The 26,671-nt window shown below is 31.9% G+C and overlaps 3 protein-coding genes across 3 annotated transcripts; all 3 read right to left on the bottom strand.

Annotated features, from left to right (window-relative positions):
- Positions 1 to 559: 559 nt before the first annotated feature.
- Positions 560 to 6,516, bottom strand: LOC125835979 (type I inositol polyphosphate 5-phosphatase 12-like). The gene is made up of 12 exons (XM_049515073.1): positions 5,964 to 6,516; positions 4,916 to 5,270; positions 4,341 to 4,593; positions 3,395 to 4,202; positions 3,145 to 3,269; positions 2,875 to 2,959; positions 2,583 to 2,748; positions 2,453 to 2,493; positions 2,101 to 2,368; positions 1,875 to 1,998; positions 1,318 to 1,678; positions 560 to 926 (listed from the first exon to the last, which is right to left on the bottom strand). The coding sequence occupies exons 1-12, from the start codon at positions 6,510 to 6,512 to the stop codon at positions 570 to 572; spliced, it is 3,492 nt and encodes a 1,163-aa protein (XP_049371030.1). The 5' UTR covers positions 6,513 to 6,516; the 3' UTR covers positions 560 to 569.
- Positions 6,517 to 9,828: 3,312 nt separating this feature from the next.
- On the bottom strand, positions 9,829 to 13,662 carry LOC125836005 (thiocyanate methyltransferase 1). The gene is made up of 8 exons (XM_049515098.1): positions 13,331 to 13,662; positions 13,119 to 13,249; positions 12,247 to 12,333; positions 11,040 to 11,140; positions 10,862 to 10,961; positions 10,424 to 10,470; positions 10,198 to 10,276; positions 9,829 to 10,072 (listed from the first exon to the last, which is right to left on the bottom strand). The coding sequence occupies exons 1-8, from the start codon at positions 13,476 to 13,478 to the stop codon at positions 10,019 to 10,021; spliced, it is 747 nt and encodes a 248-aa protein (XP_049371055.1). The 5' UTR covers positions 13,479 to 13,662; the 3' UTR covers positions 9,829 to 10,018.
- Positions 13,663 to 16,903: 3,241 nt separating this feature from the next.
- On the bottom strand, positions 16,904 to 25,962 carry LOC125835994 (gamma aminobutyrate transaminase 2-like). Its single transcript, XM_049515088.1, has 17 exons — positions 25,899 to 25,962; positions 25,657 to 25,738; positions 25,028 to 25,100; positions 23,099 to 23,196; positions 22,721 to 22,813; positions 21,448 to 21,521; positions 21,323 to 21,361; positions 20,566 to 20,654; positions 20,401 to 20,477; positions 19,601 to 19,675; positions 19,073 to 19,204; positions 18,572 to 18,659; positions 18,369 to 18,447; positions 18,089 to 18,179; positions 17,578 to 17,656; positions 17,355 to 17,470; positions 16,904 to 16,987 (listed from the first exon to the last, which is right to left on the bottom strand). The coding sequence occupies exons 1-17, from the start codon at positions 25,913 to 25,915 to the stop codon at positions 16,913 to 16,915; spliced, it is 1,377 nt and encodes a 458-aa protein (XP_049371045.1). The 5' UTR covers positions 25,916 to 25,962; the 3' UTR covers positions 16,904 to 16,912.
- Between the last annotated feature and the right edge of the window lie 709 nt (positions 25,963 to 26,671).

Genomic DNA, 26,671 nt, shown 5'->3' with positions numbered 1-26,671 from the left:
CTTCTGATCAGTAAAAGAAGAAGAGAAGTTTGTCAACTAACAAACTGAGTTAGTTTCTAACAACTTTCACACTGTTCTGCCTTCAATTACTAATATACTGAGATGGCTCGTGGAGCTGGATTTTCGTGTATCAGTTATTGTAGTTTACTAATGTGACATGTATATGTCCTGGCATGGAGAGATTTTCACAGGTTCTCTCTGAATTTATCAAACATCAGTATAGGACTGTGAAACAACTTAACCAAAAATGAACTGCCATAGCAGTATGCATATCTGGAACAAAATTGTCTTTTCTGATATGATCAAAATGCAAAATTGATCTTAGAGTTTTCAGTTAAAAAGTAGCATATCAATACAGAAATTTAAGATATGATTCTACAAAAAATGGGTGGGTGACTTTATACCCCTCTATCGAGATTTTTGAGGTGGAGGCTCAGCTCCATACTAAATTTGTCTATGAGTATTTACATCAAGATCCTATCAAGTAGTAATGCTAGCAAAGAAATCTCAAGAGTTAAACATCTGAGCATTGTCTTGGAAATCAAACTTTTTGTTTTTCATGCTAGCTATCAAGGACCCCGAAGGCTTTGATGGTCTGTCATTGATTCAGAGCCACTTCCCACATGTCGAAGTGCAGATCTATGGTGAGAGCTACCACCTTGGCTTCTTCTTGAACTGCTTTTTGAAGTTGTCCGAACTGCATTAGCTGAGAAGCTGTGTCGAACATTCACCTTATGTGTTCTTGCCTCTGTCGAGCGACTGGCTGTCACATTGATCAGCAAAATCACCTCCTTATCTCTGGTATCCTCACACCACCAGCTTTGTGGTATTCCATCAACAGTTTCTTCTAACTTATTGAACTCTTCGTGACGTACCAAGATTTCAGCAGTTTGATCTGGTTTGATGATGCCAGAAGCAGGTGTTACCTGAATAACAAAATCATAAGATAGCAGTGTTTGCAGAACGAAGTACCAAAACTACAATAATAATACTCCCTCCGCTTTAATTTGTTTGTTTGGTTTTCACTTGGCACGGAGTTTAAGAAAGTAAGGAGGACTTTTTGAGTCATGTATCAAAATGCATTCTAATGCTTGAACTAAAGAGATTTTGAAACGAACTAAAAAGGAAAGTAAGACAAACAAATTGAAACCGAGGGAGTAATAATAATGATAAAATAAACTCATTGGACTCAAGAAGAGGTGTTAGAACTTGGTTAAGCATATGAATAGACATTGTCTTCCATTGCCTTGAAACATGGTAACATGTACAAGAAGAGAGAGTTACAACGTACGAGCATCTAGGAAATGAAGAACTTACCTCAAGCCACCGGGGAAAACCAAAAGACGCTCTCGGATGATACTCTGATGCTTGCTCATCCTCTTTGATGGTGGATTGACCTCCACAAGTTATCTTGAAAAAAAGTTTGTCTTCTCTGCTTCTGCTGCTGATTCTTAAGTTGTATGTGTCTTGATTCTGAAGAACTATCTGGCTAGTGCTAACTAGAGTTTCCGGAATATAACGAAATTCTTGTAGTAAAGACTTGATTTTTTCATTGTTCTGGAAAATATCACCAAACATTTGTCTCCTAACTGATCTATCAACATGAGCAATTTCAACATGAAACTTGCACCTTACTGGTTTATGATCACTTTCTGTCACTTCCATGCAAGCCTCATACCTACAACACATGAGAAAAATACAAAGTTTCAAGATGATGCAAGCAAGAAGGGCCGATGTGACGATGCATATTCAGTTGTTAAAAAACAAACGGTCTTAATCATTCAGTGTTCAAATCTATAGACAACATCTTAATCATTCAGATGTATATTTAGATTCAAACGTCTTAATTTTAATTAAAACGAATGCAGCCTTACTGTATAATGGAAGCAACTACAGGACATTGTAAACTGCATTCTACTGAAGGAGTTGCCCTGTTGTCTCTATATAGTACTCGGTCACACCAAGCTGGAATTCGTTTCTTCTCCCCCGAATCATATCCTGAAATTTGAAAAAAGAGATGTATCTAACTGGTCCTTGAAACGAAACGGTTGTTTGTAAAGAAAAAAGTAAGAAGATGAGTTGATTACAAATATGTCTCACCTCCTAATCCTGGTTTTCCCCTTTCAAACTTGTAAGTTGGAGGAAATCTGATGATTGCTTCCCTCATCCCTTGGAAAACCTTACCACTTATCATTTCTGCTCTCAGTTGATCTTTTTCTCGAAGCCAATCGAAGCATCTTTGTGACACAAAGTCCCTTGCTTCATCATACGATATTCCAAAAAGACGATAGTTGAAATCACCAGTGAATATGACCAAGTCAGCTTCACCAAGCTCGGGTCTTCCTTCGTCTGGATTAATTTGTGCAGTCTATGTCATAATAAAAAGAGTTAGTTTAACATGAAATACATAAGATAACAAGATGTGATAATTACTACAATTTCAGGCCCAGACATTTGCACCGCGAAGCATCTGAGCAGAAGATGAGACACCAGCTGCAAGAGAGGAGGATCCATACAAGTCAGATGAGTAAAGAGCCAAAATCAATACATGGAGAAGATAAAAACAGGTAAAAGGAGCATACCAACAGAATTATTTAGAAGGCTGGAGGATTTGGTGAAAACCATTGTTCTAAATATATGGTTAAAATCAGCATTGCGACGGTTGACTGCTTCTAAATGTGCGGCAAAATGACAGTTTGTAAAGCACATTATTCGATCAAAGACTCTTAACCTCAGACCAACTCCACCCTGCATTTGGAAATGTGTAACCATGATACAGTTATATCAGACATTTTATTGTTCCGAAGGAGAAAACAACAGTTCCTGACTGGTTTGAGAAGTGATTATTATCTAAAGAAGCCGAGCTAAACTTACCTTATTACCAATTGCACGCCCTATTCCACACGCAACTGCTCCAACATCTAGGTCCCCCACATGATTCCTTATAGATTTTCTCACCCTGAGTTATAGAGTGGAATCAAGATTATTAGTATTCATAGGCAGGAGCCAATGGGATGGCTATTTCACCCCCATTCAGTCAGAAAGACGAATCTTAATTAAGGATGAGGTACGATGAGAAAGACTGGGGAGGACTTCAGCCTACAAAATAGAGAAGAGATCATCCGAATCTACAAAGGTTCATACCATATAGCAATAAGCAAGGCAGCTAGTTGTCTTGATCCTACTCGTTCAAAAGCTGATCCTTCGTTCAATGCCTTCCCTATCGCATCCTGCCACCATTGTCCAACAGAACTTCCTTCCAGTCCTACCTAAAGTTGACATGAATTATTAGGATACCGCTACATACATAAGTTTTTACATCTAAATAGAGCATCTTACTGTTAGCTCTACATACACATGAGTATACATCAAAGGGTGTTAGTCGATAGCTTACAGTTTCTTTCGCAGCAGACATAGCAAGAAAACCTGCTCCCATTTCTACTTCTTGCAACCCAACTACAATAATCCCGACATCTGAAACTGCAGAACCGAGCCATGTTGCAAGTGCTTCCTGGGAGGCCCTTCCTTGACCGACATTCCAGGTTCCAATTAAAACCCTGACATTTTCTTGACTAGTGTATAGATTTTCTTTCTCAGCTAATTGTGGTCGTAAAATGTTGTCAATAGGCCCTGGAGACGTAAGGTTCCATCCACGTATACCACCATGGTTTGCCAAGCTATAAACATAGTCATTCCCAACTGCCATTTTTATTACAGGCCCATTATGTGCAACCCAACCAGCTAGTAAATTCCCATCAAGGTCCAGTGCCTGTACCATACCACTTACGTAGCCAACCCATATTCGAGAACCATGAGCACATAAGCACAGAACTGCACAACGGTGGTGATGAAAATCTTGCAAACGGTTGCCATTCCCATCCCACTGGACAAGTAAACCACTTGAACATCCACTCCAAATCATTCCATCAGCTGCAAGCACAAGAACTTCTGTTTTCTTACTATCTTCTACAAATGCCCCCTTTGTTGCAACTCGACGAACAGCATCTGCAGCTCCCATTATAGCATTACGTGACCGCTGCAAAAAGCTACTTCCCTGTGACTTTTCCTTTTTGGATTTAGAAACAAACTTAACATTTAGATCGTCTTCCGTTGATTGGTCTTGCACTGATGATATATCAACCCGATTCTCAATCTGACCTTCTACATTGTACACTTTCAAGAGTTCCCTATTCCGTGCATCCCTGCAGTTTCCCAACTATCGGAGTTATTAGGAGTGACAACTAATCTGTAAAGAAACTCTTGACTATTTCCTATGACTTAAACGTCGAAAGAAATGCATTGCATAAAATTTCTGATGGAAGCAACAATGAGGGACATACCATAATGAGAAGGATAAAGAACCAGCTGCCCACACTTTCGCCCGTACATGATCAGATAACAGACACTTCACCTCAGAAGATGAGATGTTACACACACCATTTACTGTGACTAGGGTCCTAAGGTCAATCGCTGACCTTTCTACGAGTAAAGCAGCCATATGTTTTTCCTCTGGTGATAAAGAGAGGGACTTCTCAACAGATTCCCATGGCCAGACCTTTATGACTCCACCCTCAGACCCAGACCATATATCACCTGGATCAACAAGCAATTAGTCATAGTTGTCATTTGGAACACAACTAGAAGCAAGAAGTCATTCACCGGTATTTAAAACGCTGATATAAGTTATTAGCAAGTGAGTTTCACAATGATCTGTAAAACAGAATAACACAAGGAAAAATCATAGATTTCCAAGAAACAAAGAATATCTTGTTGGAGCATATGTGTTGAGAATGTTAAGTATATCGCAACCTTGAGCTCATAAAGAGGAGAGATTTTCTATAAATTGAGCTTATAGTAAACATTGATCTTGGAACATATGTATATTACACATGTGTGAAGGAAAATTAGATATTACCATAAGAAGATATGACCATCGAAAGAACTGAACCGCGATGAGCCTGCCAAGAGAGGCCTTCCTTAAAAGGAGAATCATCAGAATTAGGTTGGTCCATCCTCCAAGATCTAATCTTTCCATCCTTATGCCCACTCCATACCAACTTATTCCCACTATCAACTATCAAGCATATAGCAGGCGATGTATTTACTGACTCGTAAAATGGTGCAGCATCCTCATCGCCTCTTTTTGCTCTTCCATTAAGTCCTAATCCTGCCTCATATTGATCCGAGAAATTCCATACTCTTACACCACATTCTTGTCCTGCCCATAGTTGTGTGTCTGTGCAGGCAATAGTCCTCAAAAATCTCCCAACCTGAAATTATGTTTCATTAAAACGAGGAGAAAATCAACATGAAGACATCTACTGTTCATGAAGACCATCTCTTCCATTTTCGATATTGTTTCAACTTAATTATGTTTATTACTACATACAATGGACATCCTTGGACAAATCTAAATGGAGGAGGTTCTAAATATGGCTGCTCCCATTTCACTCACCACTTCCCGTCATTTTCCCACTCAAGCTAGAGCTCCATTTGGATCTAGGTAAACTACAACACAATTTGGTAAGACAAGTGTATGAATCAACTCAAGAGTATAACGAAGGATAAAATTACCCCCTCCGTTTCAATTTTGTTTCTCTTACTTTCCTTTCTTAGTCTACATATCTTTAGCTTAAAACTACAAGATTCAAAAGTTTTCGTTACATTCTTAACTTCCGTGTCAAGTCGAGTCAAAACCAAACAAACAGATTTGAAACAGACATACTAACATATTTTCTATGAATGAGGACATTTTTTACCTTCCCCCAAAACACATAAACATAATAGTACAAAAATGACAAAAGTAAAAAAGGAGATATTAGCAGCTTAGTTTGGTTGACTACCTGAAGTTTCACTTATTAGTCAGAATTCTAATTCCCCACCTTACAATCCCCTCCCCCATTTCCCATTCCCCGACCCCAATGTAATTTTTAAAAAAAGGAGCAAATTAAGAGATTTGTTACCTGAGTTTCTCTAAGGGGATGAGGTCTCAACTCGTGGCACGATGGACGAGACGGATGCACAGCAGCACGAGTTGGTACTTTAAACATTCCAACTCCACCACCAGATGCAGCAAATTCCGGCAACGGAAGTTGCTGATCATCATCCAAACAATCAGGAATCACACCAAGTCCACTAAAATTCTGAGTCATCAAATGAAAATCCTGTCTATCAGCTGAAACAGCAGCAGCACAAGCAGTGGTCGTCGTGGTAGTACTATTATTATTACTACTACTACAACTAATTTCATTTGAATTAGTCGAATAAGGATAGAAACCTTCATTTTCATCATCAGAGGAATCTTCGTATAGGCCGGAGTTATTAATGCTATTAGGCATATAATCAACATCGAGGCTGTGGTTACGGACTTGGTGATGCCGTTTATGATGGGTACCTGTATTTGTACGGAGTTGATGGCTATACGAATGTGCTTTTCGTCGTGGTGGTGGAGCTTCGGTTAGACCTTCTAATGCATTTTTCTCGTCGTCTTCAAATTTCTCGACGACGTCCATTGTATTGTATTCTATTGTATGTTCAAATAAATTTGAAAATTGAGATAATCTGAAGAGACGGATTCAGGATTTGAACAACACGTTGACGTAAAAGAGAAAGAAGAAGTAGTATTGAAAGAAAATGGGAAAATATGAGTGAAGAGAGAAGAAAGTGGACATGCATGAAAAAGAAGAGGGAATTGAGGAGGGAATTAGGCGGAGCTTGCTCTCATTCTACGGATAGAAATGTTCTAATAAAAACTGTCCCTCTTTTCTATTTTTTAAATAGAGAAATATTTTTTTATAAGAAAAAAAAAAAAGCAATTATCTATTTTGGGTGTGTTGGCTAGGTTTTTTTAAAAAAAAAAAAATTTTTTTGGTTTTATAAATAAAAAAAATTATTTTAAAAATATTTGTATATAATTCAGATAAATATTCAGATGAAGATAACAATGATAAAATTTTATTTTATTTTTCAATTATTTTTTTAAAATGTTACTATTCTTATTAATGTTTTTTACGTTACATTATTATTTATAGAAGTGAAATTGGATGAAAGAGTTATATCTAATAAGTAGATTAATTTATGGAACGATTCTCTTCGTTACTATTTTGTTCATTACTCCTTAATGGTGTAGTGGGTGTAGGTTATGTGTACAGATGAATATAAAAGCTTAAGATTATTTTCCTTGTTAGCCTCTTATATTCATTTGTACATATGACTTCACTACACCATTGAGAAGTAATAATGCACAAATTGGTAATCGAGGACAGATGTTTCCTTCAATTTATATATATTATGTATAATATAATGTAAAGTTTCTTGATAGATGATTTCCGGGGGTTTTTTAGCACAAATATAAGTTGTATCACCTTCTGTTTTACCATAATTTTTTCTGTTATTGCTAATTAACGTTATATTATTCCTTCCATATATAATGTAGTTTGTTTTTTCTTTTACCTTATTGTTTAGAGTATGTTTTCGTGTATCGACATCAACATAATTTTGACTTTTAATATCAATAACAAAATTTTGTTCACTATATTTAATTTTGCTTCTTAATTGTTAGTGCGATGGTGAGTTATCATATCCCTCTTTAAATACATTTTTCATGTTTGTAATTTTCTTATAAAGATTGTACTAATATTCTCATTATAATACACCTAACAATATATATATATATATATATGAAAATTTTATGCACTATATAAAATAATCAAGTGATTTTTAATTCTTGTATTACAATTTCTGATATTATAATCTAACAATCCTTTGAAATAATATGGTTATTTTCTCTTCATCCTTTCTTTTCTTATGGTTTTCTTTTAAGGAAAATTGCCATATTTCGAATTAGAGGTAAATAGGGAAAGTCGTAGTAAAGGTGCATTTTGCCATTCAATAGAAAAGGAAGAAAATCAACCAAAATAAAAAATCTCAATCTTTTTTTTCTCTTCATTTTCATTTTATTTTTACTATTGTCTCACTCTTCTCTCTCCACCTTACAAAAAAAATATTTGGCTTAATGATCAGTACATCATCAACAGTCTCTTAAATTTGTCAATAAAATTCATTTAGAAATTTGAATTACGTTTTGTTCTAATTTGAGCATCTACACACATGATAAAATATTCTTATTAGACACATTCAATTCAATTTTTTTTTTAAAACTTTTGCACATGCCTTCAAATGCCCATACGTAGATCAGTTAACCACTTAAAATCAATTAATATATCACCTCCTTGATTATATATTTTACCCTCAATAAGTCATAATATCTCATGCCTATTCCAATCGAGGTACACTCTGACCTTAATATATCACCTTATTTAATTATATGAACTAGCTAGCCTCAATCAGTCGTAAAACCTTAATAAAACATTTGTATTTACAATAACAAGATTCTTTATACTCAAGTTGTGAAAGAATATTCAATTGTCCCACTCTTCTTTTGAAAAATTACTTTACAAAATAAATTTTTTTAAAAAACTACAACTAGCTCTTGTGTCTTTGGTCTATACATATCATCATGGTTATCACTACTCTCCATGATATTTGACTGTTCTTCCTTTGAAAATTTCTCTTTTATATATTTATTGTTTATTTTATACCTTATGTTCTTTGTGTTGAATTAGTTAATTTTGGAAGACTTAAATAGAAATCATGTTGAATATTTTTTCCAAAATAAAAATAATAGACAATGGATACTAATGTTGTTAAATCTTGGAACATTGGAGGGCATGTTTTTTTCCCAATAGATGTAATTAATTATAATAAGGAAAGAGGTTCACCACAAAGATTATTTTTTGAAAAATAATAAACTTCAACGTGCATACTACATAGATATTTGGTAAATTCGATTCCTTAACTTTGCTATTTAATTATCTATTGACATTTACTTTTATCTATTTTCGAAAATATAATACAGAAGAAGAGAGGAAGAAAAACTAAAATCATGTGAGTATCCATATAGGTATTAACCTAACTTTAAAATAATGAACATTAGGGGGGTGCTTGGTATGAAGAAAAATAGATGATGTTTATTTCCAACGTATTTTTTCATGTTTAGTTGGCTAAAACGATTTGAGAAATATTTTTCAAATAAATTTATTTTCCTCCCATTTAAGAAAAAAAAATGACTTTTCTACCAAAAGTATGAGAAACTCTCTTTCAACCTCTCCACCCCACTAACACCATCTAATAGACTAATCCACATCCAAACGCCACATTTCCCCGGCCCCCAATGCCCCTCGACCTACCACCTCACCACGCGGCCCACCCTGCCCTCGATACCCCACCCCAACCTTCTGCAAAGGCCTATACCACTCGTTCCTCCCTCTACCCATGCCTCGACAACTCGACCCCGACCCTAATCCTGATTCAAGACTTAACTTTAGCTCGGGACTCAACCCACGACAAAATCCTGACTCTGTACATTATACAGGACCAAAATCCAACATCGGCCTAAGACTCTACTATAACCCCGAATTGTGGGACTCAACCCTAACTAAGGATTCAACTATGACCCTAATACAAAACTCAACCTCGAGTCTGGATTGAGGTTGAGATCGGTGTTTGGATCTCAGGTCGAGGTTGTTGGTCAAGTCTCAATTTAGGGTTAGTCCAAGGTCGAGTTAAGGGTCAAGTTCCAAGTTGAGGTCGGGGTCGAGTCCTAAGTTTGGATTAGGTCTCAGGTTGATAAAGATTAATTTACATACTCAAATGAATGATGAGATTTTAAGTTGTTGTTTGGTACCTTGAATACAGATACAAATATGAAAACTCATTCAGGAAATCTACAGCTGCAATTGAAAGAGCTTATACAGAAAAAGAAGCATTCAATAAATACTATTTCTGATGAGGCAATCATAAATATGTTTCATAATATGAAAACTCGCTGAGGAGAATTATAGTAATTTACACATGAGTTGTGTTTGATTAGTAATGATTTGTTATTTGTTCACTTCCTTTAAATGTCGATATCACATATAGAAAATCTTGTGTATGCCACTGCAAGGTGAAATGATATTCAGAGCAAGGACTTGCATATTGATCTCTTCCACCTTCCCAGCTTTTCTCTTCCCTGCAAAGACAACAAGAAAAGCATTGTACTTAAGACTCCTAGCAAAGGGAGAAATTGATATACACAATATCCCAGTAAAGGAAATATGCAAGTGTCACTGCCTAACATTAAGCAAATTTACTCACTCTCCGCGGTGGAATAGCCAAGTGATTCTCCACAATCGACTCTGCCCTGATCCCCATCGGATGCAAGACTTCTTCATAACTAGTCAGAGAAATTGTAAAAGTTAGTCATTCGTATCAATGAACTCAAGAAAGAAGCTAGCTGAAATTCAACGACATTATTGCTACAAGATGAGAAGTCTTTGAGGGGAGCATATCTAGAAATAGACTAGAAGAAAATAGAGATTACTTGGAAACTGATACTTTATATGGAGGCCCGCCTTCATGGTCACTTATCTGAGAAACAACAAGAATCTCAAAACCAAGAAATAAAAGGAAATAATGTCAAGAATAGCCAATCTACCAACTCATGGCCAATTATTACAGTGAGCTACCAGTCTGTTTAGCATATAGTAGGTGTGACGTGCAACACAACTATCTTTCCCCCCTTCACCTTTGCGGTAAAGAGGACATGTAACTGACGTTTCAATTGGTACAGCAAAAACATTAAGACTGACAATTTCATTGATATCCTGTAGGATACTCACTTGGAAAACTAACGGATCCTCTATTATATCTATTACATGAGCATAACATAAAACTTCCTATGATATTGGAAGAATTTAAATGATCACAAGTTGTAAACGATAAGGGAAGAAAGTTAACGGCAAAAGAACTATTGACAAACCGGAAAAATCAGTGTTATAAGCTCCCCATCTGGTTTTAGAAGATCTCGAATTTTACTGGCCCATCGTGATCTCATCTCTGGCTCAATGGCACAAAAGAAACTGCCAATTTGAAAGTAATGCTGTCACACAACTGGTCATTTCGTAAGATAAGAAAACACATGGTCATGCCAATCTTACGTGTAGTCAAAGATAAGATCAAACAATTGAGTGGGACGCCAGGAGAAGAAATCTGCCTCTAGGAAAGCAAAATTCTCCGCACTTTTTGATGATGAAAACAGCTACCTTGTGCAAAAAAATGTGTAGATACTTTGAGAAAGCATCAGAATGTATGAACTAAACCAACAAATTACTACTATAAACCTGTCCTCTGAACCAATTCAAGAAGTTAGAACTAAGAATTGAAAAGGGTCCTCAAGAACAACAGACAACTAATGAAACATAAACGTTTGTGTTGGCTAGAGTGCTACTCTGAATTGCATTTCTTTGACCATAATGACAATAGAAATATTAAATGTCAGTCGCATAATTGAGCTTCTGTGTCACTCAAAATTCTGGACAAAAAGGTGAAACACCCAAGATCAAAATTCACGATTTTCATAAAGGAACACAATCAACAACCAAACTGAGAAAGACATAGCTAAGTGATCGAAGAGTGTAAAAAATTATCCACCCAATAAAACAAAAGAGAATGTAATAAAAATATACATGCAATAGAAAATTTGAGTTTCATTCAGAATCTGTAGCTGGCTACTTCTAGCTCCCGGTCAGTTTCTATTACATAACATTTGGCTCTCAAGGATCCGATACTCCTCTTCCTACAATCGATTATAGAACATGCCAAATTACCTAAACAAAGCTCCTTCCTTACACCACAATGGTGTCTCCTAGAAAGCATTACCCTCAAACATCACCTCCCCACCGTGTTGAGCAACAAAGAAAACATAAAGGTATACAATCAGAAGGACATTTCCCATTAAAGATGAATTACACCTTCCATCACCCAATCTCCTAGAAATTGTTCCCACCATATTGTCTCAAATGGTTACAGACCTAACGCCTTCCTAATTGGATTCTGACAAATGCCATATGCCATATCTCTTTTAGTCCATGAGAAACAGACTTCCAACATAATCTTTTAAGAGATGTTCATTCAAATGCTTGTTTGCAGAAGGGAAATTTTTAGCCAAAGATGCACCTATGGCAAAAACAGTCTTGAAATCATTTAGTTTCCACTGCACATTGCATTGAAAAGTAAACTATACCTCAAAAGGCAGGTAAGTACTGAAGACTAAGCAGAGAGGTTGCATAATATTGCAGTCTTGTAACATAAATCTTTGAAACTTTGGAGAACCAAATCAAGGAAAACAAAAGTATTAGCTCTTACTTTTGTAGCTTGCTTAATAGCATTTTCTGATACATCCAAGCCAACAACAAAGCGTTCAGGGCTAGCAATTGCCACCACATCATGACCCTGTCACAACATATACTTCAACTAATCAAAAAGAAACAGTACCAGAACAGTAAAAAGAAAGAAAATAAGCTTTTCGTGCAATTAAGCAGTACAACAAGGTGGTTCTGCGTGTGATGAAACAAAAGGAAAAACTGAAAGACTAAATCGGATGATTATACCCATGAATATTTGGGTGTATAATATCCTTCTGATGACAATATTGGACTCATTTCTTGCATACAAAAATACATGGTTGATCTCATGGCGTGTTTCCGAGGATCTATCGGAAAGACGGAAACAACCTCTCTAGCTTCACAACTTAGGGGTAAGGTCCGCATACACACCACCCTCCTCAAATCCACTTGTGGGATTACACTAGCCTAGTGGCTGAGCTCATGATGTGTATTGATTAGAAGAAAACATTCTACTTGACTTTCATTCCATAATTATGGAAAACCTCTCAAATTCTTTTCTTTTGTTTTGTGAACCTGGTGTTCAGACTAGCTTCGCGCATCTCAACTAATTCCACAGGATATATGCCCCCTCCCAACAACAACTACCAGGTAACTTTGTCAACCAAGGTTACGACAAATGCCAAAAATCATCTAGTATTTTTTCGTCTCCGATGACTCTCAACCACTTCATTGAGCACTAGGCCACACCCTTGGGAGCTACCGCGCTAACCTCTCAATATCTGGACATTACCAGTAAGCTAAATTGCAGATAACCCTATTTTTTTTTCTTATAAGCCAAATCATCAAGTATAACAATAAAATTGCCCCAAAGGGCTTTTACAGGACACTTACACTGCCACAACCAGGGATCAGAGCCCTGCCTTTAGGAAGGGTACCTGTTTGATGAAGATGAACAAGAATTGGGGTAGGCTGACCCAAATCCCAAGGTGTCATTCCTTTCTCCCAACATTTATCCCAACCACCTATCATTACAGATAATCAAATTTGTATTTGAGATAAAAAGATTCAACTTTTCTTGAAAAAAAGAAGAAGGGGGGTTTTACCAGAAGGGTCAGAATGAAGTAGCTGTTGCAGTTTGTCGACTTTAGGCTTTGATGTATTGCTTCTTGCCATTGTTAGTCTACTGAGCGGAGAAGTTAGTGGGAAAGTGTTGAAGAGAAGGCCACAGCAGGTAGACAAATGGGTTCTCATTGATGAAGCGTGAAAGATGCAACACACTGATTACCATCACTTCCTGTGTCAACAATGGCAATTCGGGTCGGGTCGGGTCGGGTCACGGTTTGGACTTTTTTCCTATGGGTATGGATCTTTTAGCCATAAAATTGTACGTTTTATCCTTTAAATAAGTCATCAATGATGAAGCCTGAGGACGTAACACACGATTACCATCTATGCTTGTGTCAACAATGACAGTTCTTATACGGGTTGATTCGAGTCGATCATTCGAATTAATTTTGAGATTAGGGATTTTTAGACATAAAATTGCACGTTTTGTTTTTTAAATGAATTATTTTTTAATTTTTGGAGAAATTTTATAAGTAGCTATAATTTGGAGCATATATTATATAGTCTAACGTACGAGTTATAGTACATATTTTACTATTACACATATTAGTCTTATTTTTCTCATGAGAAATAGCGAATTACATTTAGGGAAAATACATAAAAACACATTTGAACTTGACAGTAAAACTTATTTTAATACTTTAACTTTACGGGTAATTATTTACCCCTTATCTTATTACAAGTGAATTTTATATCACTCGAATGGCTGACGTGGAAAATTATAACAATATCAGCGCGTAAATAAAGAAAAAAAATTAAATGGGACCCTTTTTCTTTTTTCTTTTCAGCCAATACAGTTTTTTCCATTTCTTCTTCTTCTTCCTTACGCCCATTACCCCAAACCCAACCAATTTCTTTTCTTCTTCCTCACAGCCTCCACACCTCTCCTCTTGTTCCTCTATTTGTTTCTTCATCCTATATCTTCGATTTTCTCCTTCTTCTAAGTAGTTTATAATAAAAGAGAAAGTTTCAAATCAAAACAGCAAATCTCTAAAATAATTCAACCATGATTTGATTAATAAAGAATTAACAAAGTGTCAGAACCTTAAAAAATAATTAATCATCTAACTTTAAACATTACTTATTCTAAACCTGGATATGCATTAGGCAGTTAAACACGAAAATTAACAACAGATCTAAAAAAATTAAGCACACTGATTTTGCACAAATTTAAAAGCGTCAATTGTTGATATAAGTTGATAGTTTCACTTAGCTAAAAAAAGAAAGTATGGTGATTGATGGAAGTAATAATAAATAATTACAAAGTAATGAAAAATAGGATGAATTGGTCAGAGTGAAATTTTAGATGTTAAGAACTTAACCCATATGAAATAATGAAGAGGATGGGTGAATAGTGAAACAAAACTTTTAAAAAACGTGGGGAAGTAAAAATAAAGAAGAAGTATTTTTTTTTCAATTATCTGACGTGTCATCGATGTGGCATAGAGGTGGCGCTTAAGTGGCTCGCGTGCATTTCACCCATAGGTATGAAACTGGTATTGTATGTGTAAGGTGATATTAAATTCACTTGAATTAAGTTTAGGGGGGTAAATAATTACTCGTAAAGTTAAAGTGTTAAAGTAAGTTTTGCTGCCAAGTTCGAGAGTGTTTTTATGTATTTTCTCTTACATTTATAACACATTTCTAACATGATCTTAATGTAATAACACATCAACTAATTTGAATAGTATTTGAATTTTTAAAATTCGGGTGTAATATATTTTTAACATCGTTATCAAGAAGAGCAAAATAAAAAAAAGGTCATACATTTTGAATTCAATATATTATACATAATTACATATTATAGGTATATATGTTTCAATGCACGTGGTGAATATATAACTAACACATTTTTAATACAAATATATTATAAGTATTATTGTGAATTTCAAATATTCAAGTAGTATTTAAATTAGTTTACGTTATTAGAAATGTAGTATACTTGTTCTATAATAACAACTATCGAATTCACAACAATGTATAATATTGAATTCAAATTATATTACAATTATCTAAGAGGCCTTTGTACTGTAACGAATGGGTGAGTCATTAGTGATAGAAAATGAGGGAGAAAAGCTTGATTTGAAGAGTTATAAATGTTAGGCTAGACTAGCTAGCTTGGACGAAATCTGAGTGAGGTAAGATTTGATCAAGAGATCCGGGGAAAGGATTGGGGAAACATCTAAGTAAAGTCTAATTTCGTTATTGCTAAGACATTAAGGAGTTTGTAGGACTTGTCAGAAATGAATTTGGATAAGTAGAACTCTCGATATAGAACTTGACATGAATGGGTTACTTAAGAACGTTAAGGTTCGGAGGTGTGTGGAGAAATGAGCTATTTTTGAAGGATTTTTGAGGTTCTGCCTCATGCAAGCCGCTGCAGCGAGGGCGCATGCCGCTACGGTGGCCCAAACTAATTCCCTCTAAACCAGAATATATCCCACTATACAATGCCACCACTATAGTGGGATTGGTCGTTAAAAGTACATAAAACAACCAAAAACTGTCCATAATCAACTAAGACGTTTTGGGGAAGTGCAGAGGCGACATAGGGCGATTTTCATCATAATCATTGGAAAAAGTAAGTTAAAAGGAAAAATTAGAACTTACCTTTACGTCATTGATCCTACTCTACCTTTTGTGAATTTTTGAGGCAAAGTTTTAAATTTGACTCATCAAGAGTGAGAGCTTTCATTTCCAGCGTATATGACAATTATGATTGCGACTAGATGGAGATGTTAGTGGTTGTTCCCACTGAGAGGCGGACTCATGTATGCCCTTGAGGGTGCGCGTGCACCCGTTAACTTTAGAAAATTATGTTTATATATATATATATATATATATATATATATATATATTATTAGGCTTGCTAGTTTAGACGATGAATTTCTTTACGCGAGGGACTGGGTTTGAATCTCATTTGCTATTTTTCTTTTTTTTTCGATGACTAGTTTCGTACTTGCGACCTCATGGTGCAAAGTGAAATTTAAAATCATCACTCCATAAAGCAAACTTTATTTAAAAGAGTCATTTAATTTATATTTATACATTAATACAATAGTTTATATTTTTATGTTTAATAAAATTATCATATGAATCGATATTTGGTAATATATACTTTAACTAATGTGCATTAATCGTTGATGCACATGTCGTCTTCAAATCCTGGATTCACCTCGATGCCCACTTGAGACATAGTTTCAAACACTGACATCCACTCCAGAAGTATTCACACCAAAGACAATTTCCATACTTTCTTGGACTATTATTTTTACCTAGGTTGTAAGTTTTTTTCCATACGAGTTGTGAATTAGTACCACGATTTGTGGACACAATCGTGGAACTCATATGCTCATTATTTATCAGCGTTTCAATGTCACATAATAGGAATTTAAGTATTTTAACCATTCTTTTTATGAAAAGCAATACGATATTATTCGATTTATTACGATTGACAACCATCCAAAACAAACTACAAGAAGACAGTTTTATTGAAACTAAAAATGATCCTTTTTCCTCACTTTTCTTTCTTAGGATCATCAACCTTTTGCCATGACTTTTTACTTCTTCATAGCCTTAAGTTCTTCTACTCTCTTCTCAGTGTCCTTCAATGCTTTCTTATATATGCTTATCATCTGCAAAAAAAAAAAAAAAAAAAAATGATAATGAATTTAATTGTATTTCAATTTATATGAAATGAATGTCTATTCTAATTAAGTATGACTTGGTGTAAATATTCGGTTCAAATAAAAGAGTTCTTAATTTATTTACTTCCACAACTTCATAGGCAAACAAAAAGAGGAATCGCTAGATATTGTTTATTCAAAACAATAATAATAACAACATATCTAGTGTAATTTTCATAATGTACACAAATCTTATTACTATACTTTATACAAATAGAGAAGTTATTTTCTTATAAGACCCTCGACTCAAAGGCACATTGCATACTCAAAAAATATCTTAGAATATTTCTAATAAATAAAAAGTGATTTTTATTACCTCATCAAGTTCTTCAAGAGTCATGCTGAATGGAGGAGCCATATTTACGTGATCACCAGAAAAACTTACCAACATTCCATACTTTTGACATTGTGCTCCAAAATATGTACCAACACCTTAATTAACCAAAGAATGAACAATTAAATAATTTGTAAAATATAATCGAACTTTAGATTTTAACTTAATTTGAAAAAGCAACAAGAAAAAAAGAAAAAAAACTTACCCCAATCATATGGAAATGGATCATTAGGAGATTTGTTATTTACAAAGTCCGTAGAAAGTACCAAACCGGTTCCCCTTATCTGTATAAAAAAAAAAAAAAGTGAATAACAATATTAGGTTAAGTTTTCTGCATTAATGGTACGGAAGATATTTATCTAATCAAATCAATTAGGGATGAAGCATATTCTTGCATGAGGGGAGTCAAATCGTAACACTCTTTTCTTGGTAAATTTTACTATATAGATAGGTTAATATGTTTTTTATGTATACATACTACATATTGAATATTTACTTTTTTATATTTTAATTTTTCTAATGAAAATTTTGATTACAACATAACATAAAAGTTAAAAGTTAATTGCAGGTAATACTATTTAATAGCGTTGAATCATTGATGATAAGGGCTAACACAAAATAAATGATAAATAATCTGTTATAGAAAATTAAGATATCAATAATAATAAGCAAAACATCGATGTATATAACTTAAATGTATAAAAAGTGTATTTTACCTCCCCAATAATGGGACTATCGGCAAATGCTTTCAAGCCTTCTTGGAACTTTGATGATAGTTTGTTCACTACCTCAAGAATATTTCTTTCTCTGAAAAAAATAATAATTATTTAAATATTTTAATAATATCAACGATATAAAAAATATTCAAAACAATCAAATCATAAGTGGGATAAGACCTTGATAATGTATATTACAGTTCAATGGAAATTTATTTTCGAAAAAAGTTTAAATTATAACATATTTTTTATATAAATCAATAGATAAAAAGTTACATACTTATAGATTTTTAGGGCTTCCAACGCAACCGCGCACGCAACAGGATGCCCAGAATAAGTAAATCCATGGCAAAAAACACCTAGTTGCAAAAAAAAAAACAATTATTATATAAATAAATGAACACAAAAAAATATAATAAAATTAAAAAACTTTGAAAAATTAGGTTAACAAAATATACAATCACACTAATATAGTATACTCACCAATTTTGTTGCTTTCAGAAAGTATGACATTGGAAATTTCAGGGCTTACAAGCACAGCACCAATTGGTACATATCCACCAGAAAGAGCCTAAAAACAGTTAAGAGAGACAAATGTAAAAAAAATTCAAAAGCTGAAGTGATCTGATTACATAAATATTATCGATATTATTGGTGCACATTTTTAACTCGAGTTTAAGTTTATGTACTAACAATATAAACAAATGCTACATAATCATACTAAGTAGCTTATTAGATAAGTACATATACATCTCTTAATAATAAGTATTAATTGGTAATTTAGTAAAATGGATAACTAATCTGTTATCACAAAAGTATTTTCACTATTAGGATATTCAATTTATGTCCCTAATTAATTTGATTACTTAAAAATATTATTATGTATTTCGTTATAACATATTTAAAATATATTAATAATGTAAAAAGATAATTAATATTATCAGTGTGTATAAATTAAATTCAAGCTATAGTTGTTCAACTTACCTTTGCCAAAGAGACAAGATCAGGTTTAATGTTGTACTTATCACAGCCAAACATTGTCCCAAGTCTTCCAAATCCACATATCACCTCATCCGCGATAAAGAGAATGTCATACTTCTTTAAAACAACTTGGATCTAAAAATAAATAGGAAGGAGTTATTTTTGTCAATTCAAATCAACATTTTTTTTAAAAGTTAAAATGAATATTAAATAACTAAAATGCTCTTATAGTTATTTACAAAGATATAATGTAGGAAGTATTTTACAAGAAAAATGAGACGAAGAGGGAGTTAGAATTTTAATTTGGGCATGGAAATAGAAAGAAGTACCATTTCCCAAAAATAAATGTTATTTTTATATATTTAGTAATATTGTAACTTTAAAATGTCTATCTTATCCTCAATGAGATGAATAATAATTTCATAAATATATTTATAACATATTTTTGAAATTTTCTTTTTTTTACTTAAACTTTATATTTAATTAAATATCATTACATAAATTGAGATAGAGACGGTAATAGATCAGAACCTTATCAAAATAGGTAGCCGGAGGAACTATGACACCTGCTCCTCCCATGACTGGTTCCGCAATGAAAGCAGCTACCTGATCAATAAGTAATAAAGTAATAAGATAAAATATCTATGAGCGGATTTAGAGAGTTACGTTGGGTATGAATTCACGTAAATTCAATAAAAAATTTACTTAAATTTTATATATATACTAAAAAGTTTACTAATTTTGAATGCTTGAATGGATATGAGGACATACTAAAAGAGAGAAGAAAGAAATTAGGAACAAAAATATGTAGGGTAAGGTGCAGGCATTATGCGGGAAGCAAAACTAAGATAGTTTGGAAATAAGAAGCAAGGATGAGCATAGATGACAGTGATGAAGAGGTTCGAGAGGTTGACGGTGGTACATTTGAGGAGAGATAGAGCTAGGTAGGACGATTAGTAGATAGTAAAGCATTGTCTTTCTTAACAGTTATAGGGCAGCGTTCTAGTTTGGAGCATCTATCTGTAATCTTATCAATATTATTACAATTATGTTAGTATTTTCATATTCTTCGATATCATTACTACTGTATTTCTCCTACTTTGATTATCTTTAATATTTATTGATCCGTCGGTATTTTTCTTCTTCAATATTTTTATCATAAATTTTACTCTTCCATTTCTTTTTCAAACTATTTTCTAAAAAATGATTTTCTTGATTGAGGGTCTATAGTTTCTTGACCTCACGAAAGTAAAGATAAGATATGCGCATATCTTACTTTACGATAGAAAAACAAACATTATAATAAGTTAATAAAAGTAGATGGAAATTACTGTTTCAGGCCCTTCTTTGAGTATAAGATTTTCCAAATTATTTGCCAACCTAGTTGAGAACTCCTCTTCTGTCTCACCTGACATACATATTATATTTTAGACCATATAATATAAGATCAATATTATATCTTATACAATAAGAAGAGAAAATAAATAAAAGTATACCAGGCAAGTGATTGCTCCAATAATGAGGGCACTGAGTGTGCAAAATACGTGGAGGTGGCAAATCAAATTTTTGATGTAGTACAGGAAGCCTAAAAAAAAAAAGTTGAATGAGATTGGGTTAACTATGAACGGATTAAAATAAATTGAATTTAACATATTTAAAAGTTATTTGAATTGAAATTAACGGTGGAGATTTTTTACTCATGAGGTTCAAAATATTATAGCTGATGAAAATTGAATATTGAATGCTGGGGTGCATTTCAATGTCCTAGACTACAGAGTTGAGTTAACATTGTGCCTATTATTTAAGATATTTTAAAAAATTATATATATATATATATAAAATATACCTTATACATGATACTATTTTGTATCGAAAGGATTTAGATAAATACCTTTTTGATTCTTTAGATCCTCTAATGATTAAAATAGATTGAGTTAAAAGGTACTACATAATCTATCTAAATTTAAATAGATAAAAAGAATTATATTTTCACCTGAAAATTTTCACTCCTGTTGAAAACAAATATTACCATTTTTATACGATGTTTTTTTTTTCAATCTACTTTAGAAAAATGATAAATTTTATATATTTGAAAACTCTTTAATTTTAATTTATTTATAAAAAAAATGATTATGATTTGTTTAAAATTATAATTTTTTTAAAAATTGAATATATAAAAAAATATTATTTTTTATTTAAATTTTATGTTTAATCAAATATCGCTATAGAAAATAAAAATCGACAGTATATTACCCAGAGAGACCAGCAGTCAGGTAAGTGGAACCATGGTATCTGTTTGAAGAATATTGTGTCAGCCAAATTTAATTAAAAACAAAAAAGCATATTAAAAAAATAAATTAAAAAAAAAAAAAGATTACGAGTTTTCTTGAGCAATAATTTTCTTTTTGTTTGGCCTTCCAAGGGCATTGTTGTAATACCACACCAACTTCACCTACAGATATATAATTAACATGTAAAGTCAAAGGTTACTTATTTAATAATAATTAAAATAAATAATAAATATCATGTCATAACAAATCAAATTACATAATATTTTTAATCCGTAGCTATAATTTCGTGAAATTTTGCTATTCGGTTTTCTAATGGTATAAATCATAATTTGTATAATTCGGTCCCTGATTATATAAACTCAGAATTTGAATAATTCAATTTTTTATTGTAAAAATTCAGAATTTGTGTATGCTTACACTAGTTATTTGAATATGATTTATGAAAAATTCATAGTAAATTATATTGGCAAGAGAAATATATAAACGGAATTCTCAAAAATTCCTAAATGTATAAATATAGATTTGTATATACTTACCCAATGGGCAAGCGAAATATACAAACCACAACCTTCATTTGTATATACTTACCCTATTTGTATATTTGCAAGCAAAATATACAAATGGACAAGTGAAATATACAAACGAATAAACAAAATATACAAACAACAACCTCCATAGCAAATGCACAAGTGAAATATACAAACGAATAAACGAAATATACAAACAACAACCTCCATAGCAGACAGAACTATAGTTATAAAGCACAATTACCGAAACATAACTATAGACAGGGGCGGATTTACGTAGGACGAAGGGGGTTCATCTGAACCCCCTTTGTTGAAAAATTACACTATATATATTAGATTAAATTTTTAATATATGTGTATATATATAGTACTGAACCCCCTGAACATACACCAAAGGCGTAGCTCAGTGGCGTTGGGGGTTCAGGAATTCACTCTACTGCACGCGAGGTCGCGTGTTCGAATCCGGGCAGAGGCATTTCTTTTATCAGCTTATATTTTAGGCATTTTAATTTATTTAAAAATATAATAATGCAATCAGAAAATGATGTTTAGTTCCAAAAAATTAAACGCTGATTGGGAATTTAGGATTTATTAGTTTAATCCCTAATTATAAAGTCAAATATTAAAAAACCCTTTTCTTCTTGATTCGACAATTTAATCCGACCCGTTTATATCCGATTCGACCCGTTTAATTTATTTGTGGATATTATTTATGTGATTAATTTTTTTTTTTGAACCCCCTTGACGAAAATCCTCCCTCCGCCACTGACTATAGAGTCTTATTATATTTATTATCTTTGCTATTTCTAAAATTTTCTCGATGATTAACAAACCTGAGTGTCATTAGCTTCTGATCCACTATTTGTGAAAAAAACTTTTGCCATTTTTTTTGCAGTAAACATATCTAGGAGCTCCTTTGCAAGATCCTGTATATATATCAAAAAAAAAAAAAAAAATTAATTAATCAATAAGTAATCTTCTCCTTCTATCCAAAATAATTATCACATTTTGCTCCTCAAGAATCAAACTGATTAAATTATTATAATTTAATTAAATTGAATTTATTCAATATTTTAAACTTAAAATGTTCGTAGAAATTGATACAATTTGATTCTCGAGAAGCAAAATAAATATTTTTGAGATGGAAGGAGTAATACTAATAATAAATTAATTGCCATATTATTGAACTAAAAATTTGCTCATATATATACCAGAGAAGGTTTTGTGGTACGATTCCAAAATGAATGGTAAAATGGCAACGTGTTGAGTTGTTTATTTGCAGCTTCAATAAGACGGGCCTCACTCCCTCCTACAATAATTCAGATTCGTTCGCATAAGATTCATTAAAATGAAAAAACTCTTATTGTAAGAAGTTTTTACCTTTTTCGAATTTAAATTCGAAATATCTAAATAAAAATGAAGGATTTTTATTCATTATCACGTCATATTCTTATGTCGTGAAAGTCATCTTCTAAGTATAATGTATAAAAATATTATTTACACAATTAATTAGTATATAACATAATTCAATTAAGAATTTCACAAGCTTTAAGGATCCATCAAAAGATAGCTTTCAACACGTGGGAATCAAAGAGAGCATGAAAGAATTTATTTTATTTTATTTTTAAAAAAAAGTCATTTTCTAGCAATCAAATTAAAGATTAATTAAAAGAGAAAAATGTTTTATTTTCTTATATTTTTCTCTTACTTTAATTTAAATAATTTTTAAATTTTATAAAATGTTGGATATTGAGTTAAAGTTTTTTTCTGTCAAACACACCATAAGTATAATTGTTGAAAAGATTTATTAGGTTGGTCCACCCATGTAGAATGAGGTGCTAATTCACTCAGGCCCAATATATATCAGTTTAGTTATTTTAATTTATGTGATACACATGAGATTTGATGAGTCAATTAAATTTTTAAATATTTTTATTGTTGATTATTTTTATTATATTTTTAACGTACTTTTCAAATAATATATATGGCATATGTGATATTTTGAGAGTTAATTAAATTTTGATATATTTATAAAAATACTATAAGTACGTAATTTTTAAATAATATATGTTATGTCTCTTGTCCCAAATTATGTGACACGTGTTCAATTTTGAGAGTTGATCAAATTTTTAATATGTTTTTAAATACTTTAAGTTGTGATTAATGATACTCTTAATGTAATTTTCAAATAATATATGTTACTCGCTTTATCCCAATTTATATGGCACAAGTGAAATTTTGAGGATTAATCACATTTTAATATGTTTTCAAAAATTTTAAATTGTTAATTATTGTGATTTACGGTACTCTTAATGTAATTTTTAAATAATATAAGTTACTTTTCCAGTCTCAATTATATGCAGTACGGGTGAAATTTTGAGTGTTGATCAAATTTATATATTTTAAGTTGATTCTTACTACTATTTTTGTAAATACATAACATATAGAAAGAAAATATTAAAATACAAATAAATTTAAACAGATAAAATACGATATATAAATAGAAAAAGTTAAGAAAAAGGACAAATCGATCAATTGATTAGCTGACCCTAAGCTCCCAACATTCACACTTATAATGTACAGTAGTATTATGGGTATTGTAAAAGTAAAAATATTTTATATTAATACGACAATTAGGGTTAGCTATTCAAAATAAATAAAAATATGCTCAGCATCTTTTGAGAATATCTAGATTGTGACAACCAATAAATGCTCTTGCATTGCGATTTCGTTTATTCTTATTTGTTATGATTTTCTTTTTTAGAATCAAATGACAAGAATTTTGACTAACATTTTACGATATATTTTTTATCACATTGATATACAAAAAGTTGCATTTTATAATACTTTTCGTATAATTTTTGAATATCTAAATTTTTTGTTTAAAATATCGAATTAATATAATCTAATTTAACTTTAAAAATTAGTCAAATTAACTTTTGAAAAGCGCAATATAACAACTAAAAATATATGAAAGGAGTGTAAATTTGCTTCCACAAATTAAAGAAAAACCCCATAAATCAAAAGAGAAAACAGAATCAAATGAAAGACATAACTAGCCAATAGGAAAAATTAATTCATAAGAATGGCATCTATGTATTATAAATAAATATTTAGAGTATAACCAAAAAAATAAGTACCTAATGATGTGCACCATAAACCAGATAAAGAATCAAGATACTTCTTCCCATTTATATCATAGACATAAGAACCCTATAACAAAAATTACACAAATGTTAAAACATATATAAAGGAATTGAAATTTCTCAAGTAAATGATCAACAAAATTTAAGTTATATATATCATTATTACGTATTATAAAAAATACTTACATGTTATGATATATAATTTATCTTATTTTTAAAATTATAAATAACCAACAATATGTTGGGATTGAAATTATCAAAGCATAAAATATAAGTTGATAATTACGCATCATCATGACGATAAATCAGATGACAAAAAATAATTATACTAAAAGACATATTATTTAATATGATTTGATCAAGTGACCTATATATTATGAAAATGTTATTGTATTTTTGTACGAGAACAACCTAATACGAAAGAGACTTATGTTTTTTTTCCAGAAAAATTAAAAAAATAATTACGAAAACGCTTTTATTCTTCTACTACGATTAGAAAATCAGAGCAAAACCAAACACAATGTACACAAAAAAAAATTTAAAAATTACAAATATAACACTTAAAAAAAAATTATTATACTAACGATACATATAACTTAAAGCTCGTGACGAAAATATCTAACCTCAGCCCTTTCTATAACTAAAGGTCCCATATCAATTTGCCATCCCGCTGTAAAGGGTGCCAACATATCATGTCCCTTAAATCTGCAAATTAAATGTGAACATATTTTGATTACTTGTTATAACATTTTTCGTACTAAAATAACTGAACTTTATCCAATACAACGATAATATTACGAAATGTTATCATAATAAATTAGAAAACTTTTTTGTCCCCTCATATTAGAATGATTGATGTATTTACCCATTAACCTCTCCCATTACTTCAAGCTTTTTTGAAAATTATGACTATATAATTAGCCAAATTTTGGAGAAAAATGCTAAGAAGAAAGAAGGATGAAGAAAGAAAAGAGATAAAGAGATAGGTAGAGGGTAAAAGTATATATAAAGAAAAAATTGTGAGTGACCATTGATTAGTTCAACTTAAATTTAATATTGATAGAATATTATATTATTTTTGTCTGTTTAATTATAGTAATAAGTAGGAAAAGTTACTCAACTTGATAAATGTCAAAATTGTATTTACTATGCACAACTTGTGTTTTAATTAAAAAACTATGAAATGTTATAATTTCTTTTTTTTCCACCAGTTTAATACTTATCGGATCATAGTTACATTTTGAGTTTCGTAGCAAATGCACAATACAAACAAAGCTAATATACATACTACATATAGTTTTTTTCGTGCCTTCTTCGTTGATAGTTGATACAATATACGCTAATATAATTGATTTAAAAAGGGGATGGAGATGGTAAGCAATAGACCATCTCCAACTCAATATCAATTCTGACATCAAAATTTTTTGGCGTAAAACTTAGTGTTTTGGGATTCCAACGCAACACTAATTTAGTTCGTGGATAGTATTATATCAAATTTAGTGCGATACCATTCATCAACACCAAATCACTTTTTTATTATTTTTTATTATTATTTATATCATAAAAAACTATTAATTTAACATAAAATTAATTATAAGTCTTTAATCAAGTCTCTAATATACCTAGTCATTTTTATGT

This window comes from Solanum verrucosum, unplaced genomic scaffold (genome assembly GCF_900185275.1).
Source record: "Solanum verrucosum unplaced genomic scaffold, falcon-dt-bn FXZP01000208.1, whole genome shotgun sequence".
Lineage (NCBI taxonomy): Eukaryota > Viridiplantae > Streptophyta > Magnoliopsida > Solanales > Solanaceae > Solanum > Solanum verrucosum.
The sequence above is the reverse complement of the archived record's forward strand: the minus strand, read 5'-3'. Positions and strand labels throughout refer to the sequence as shown.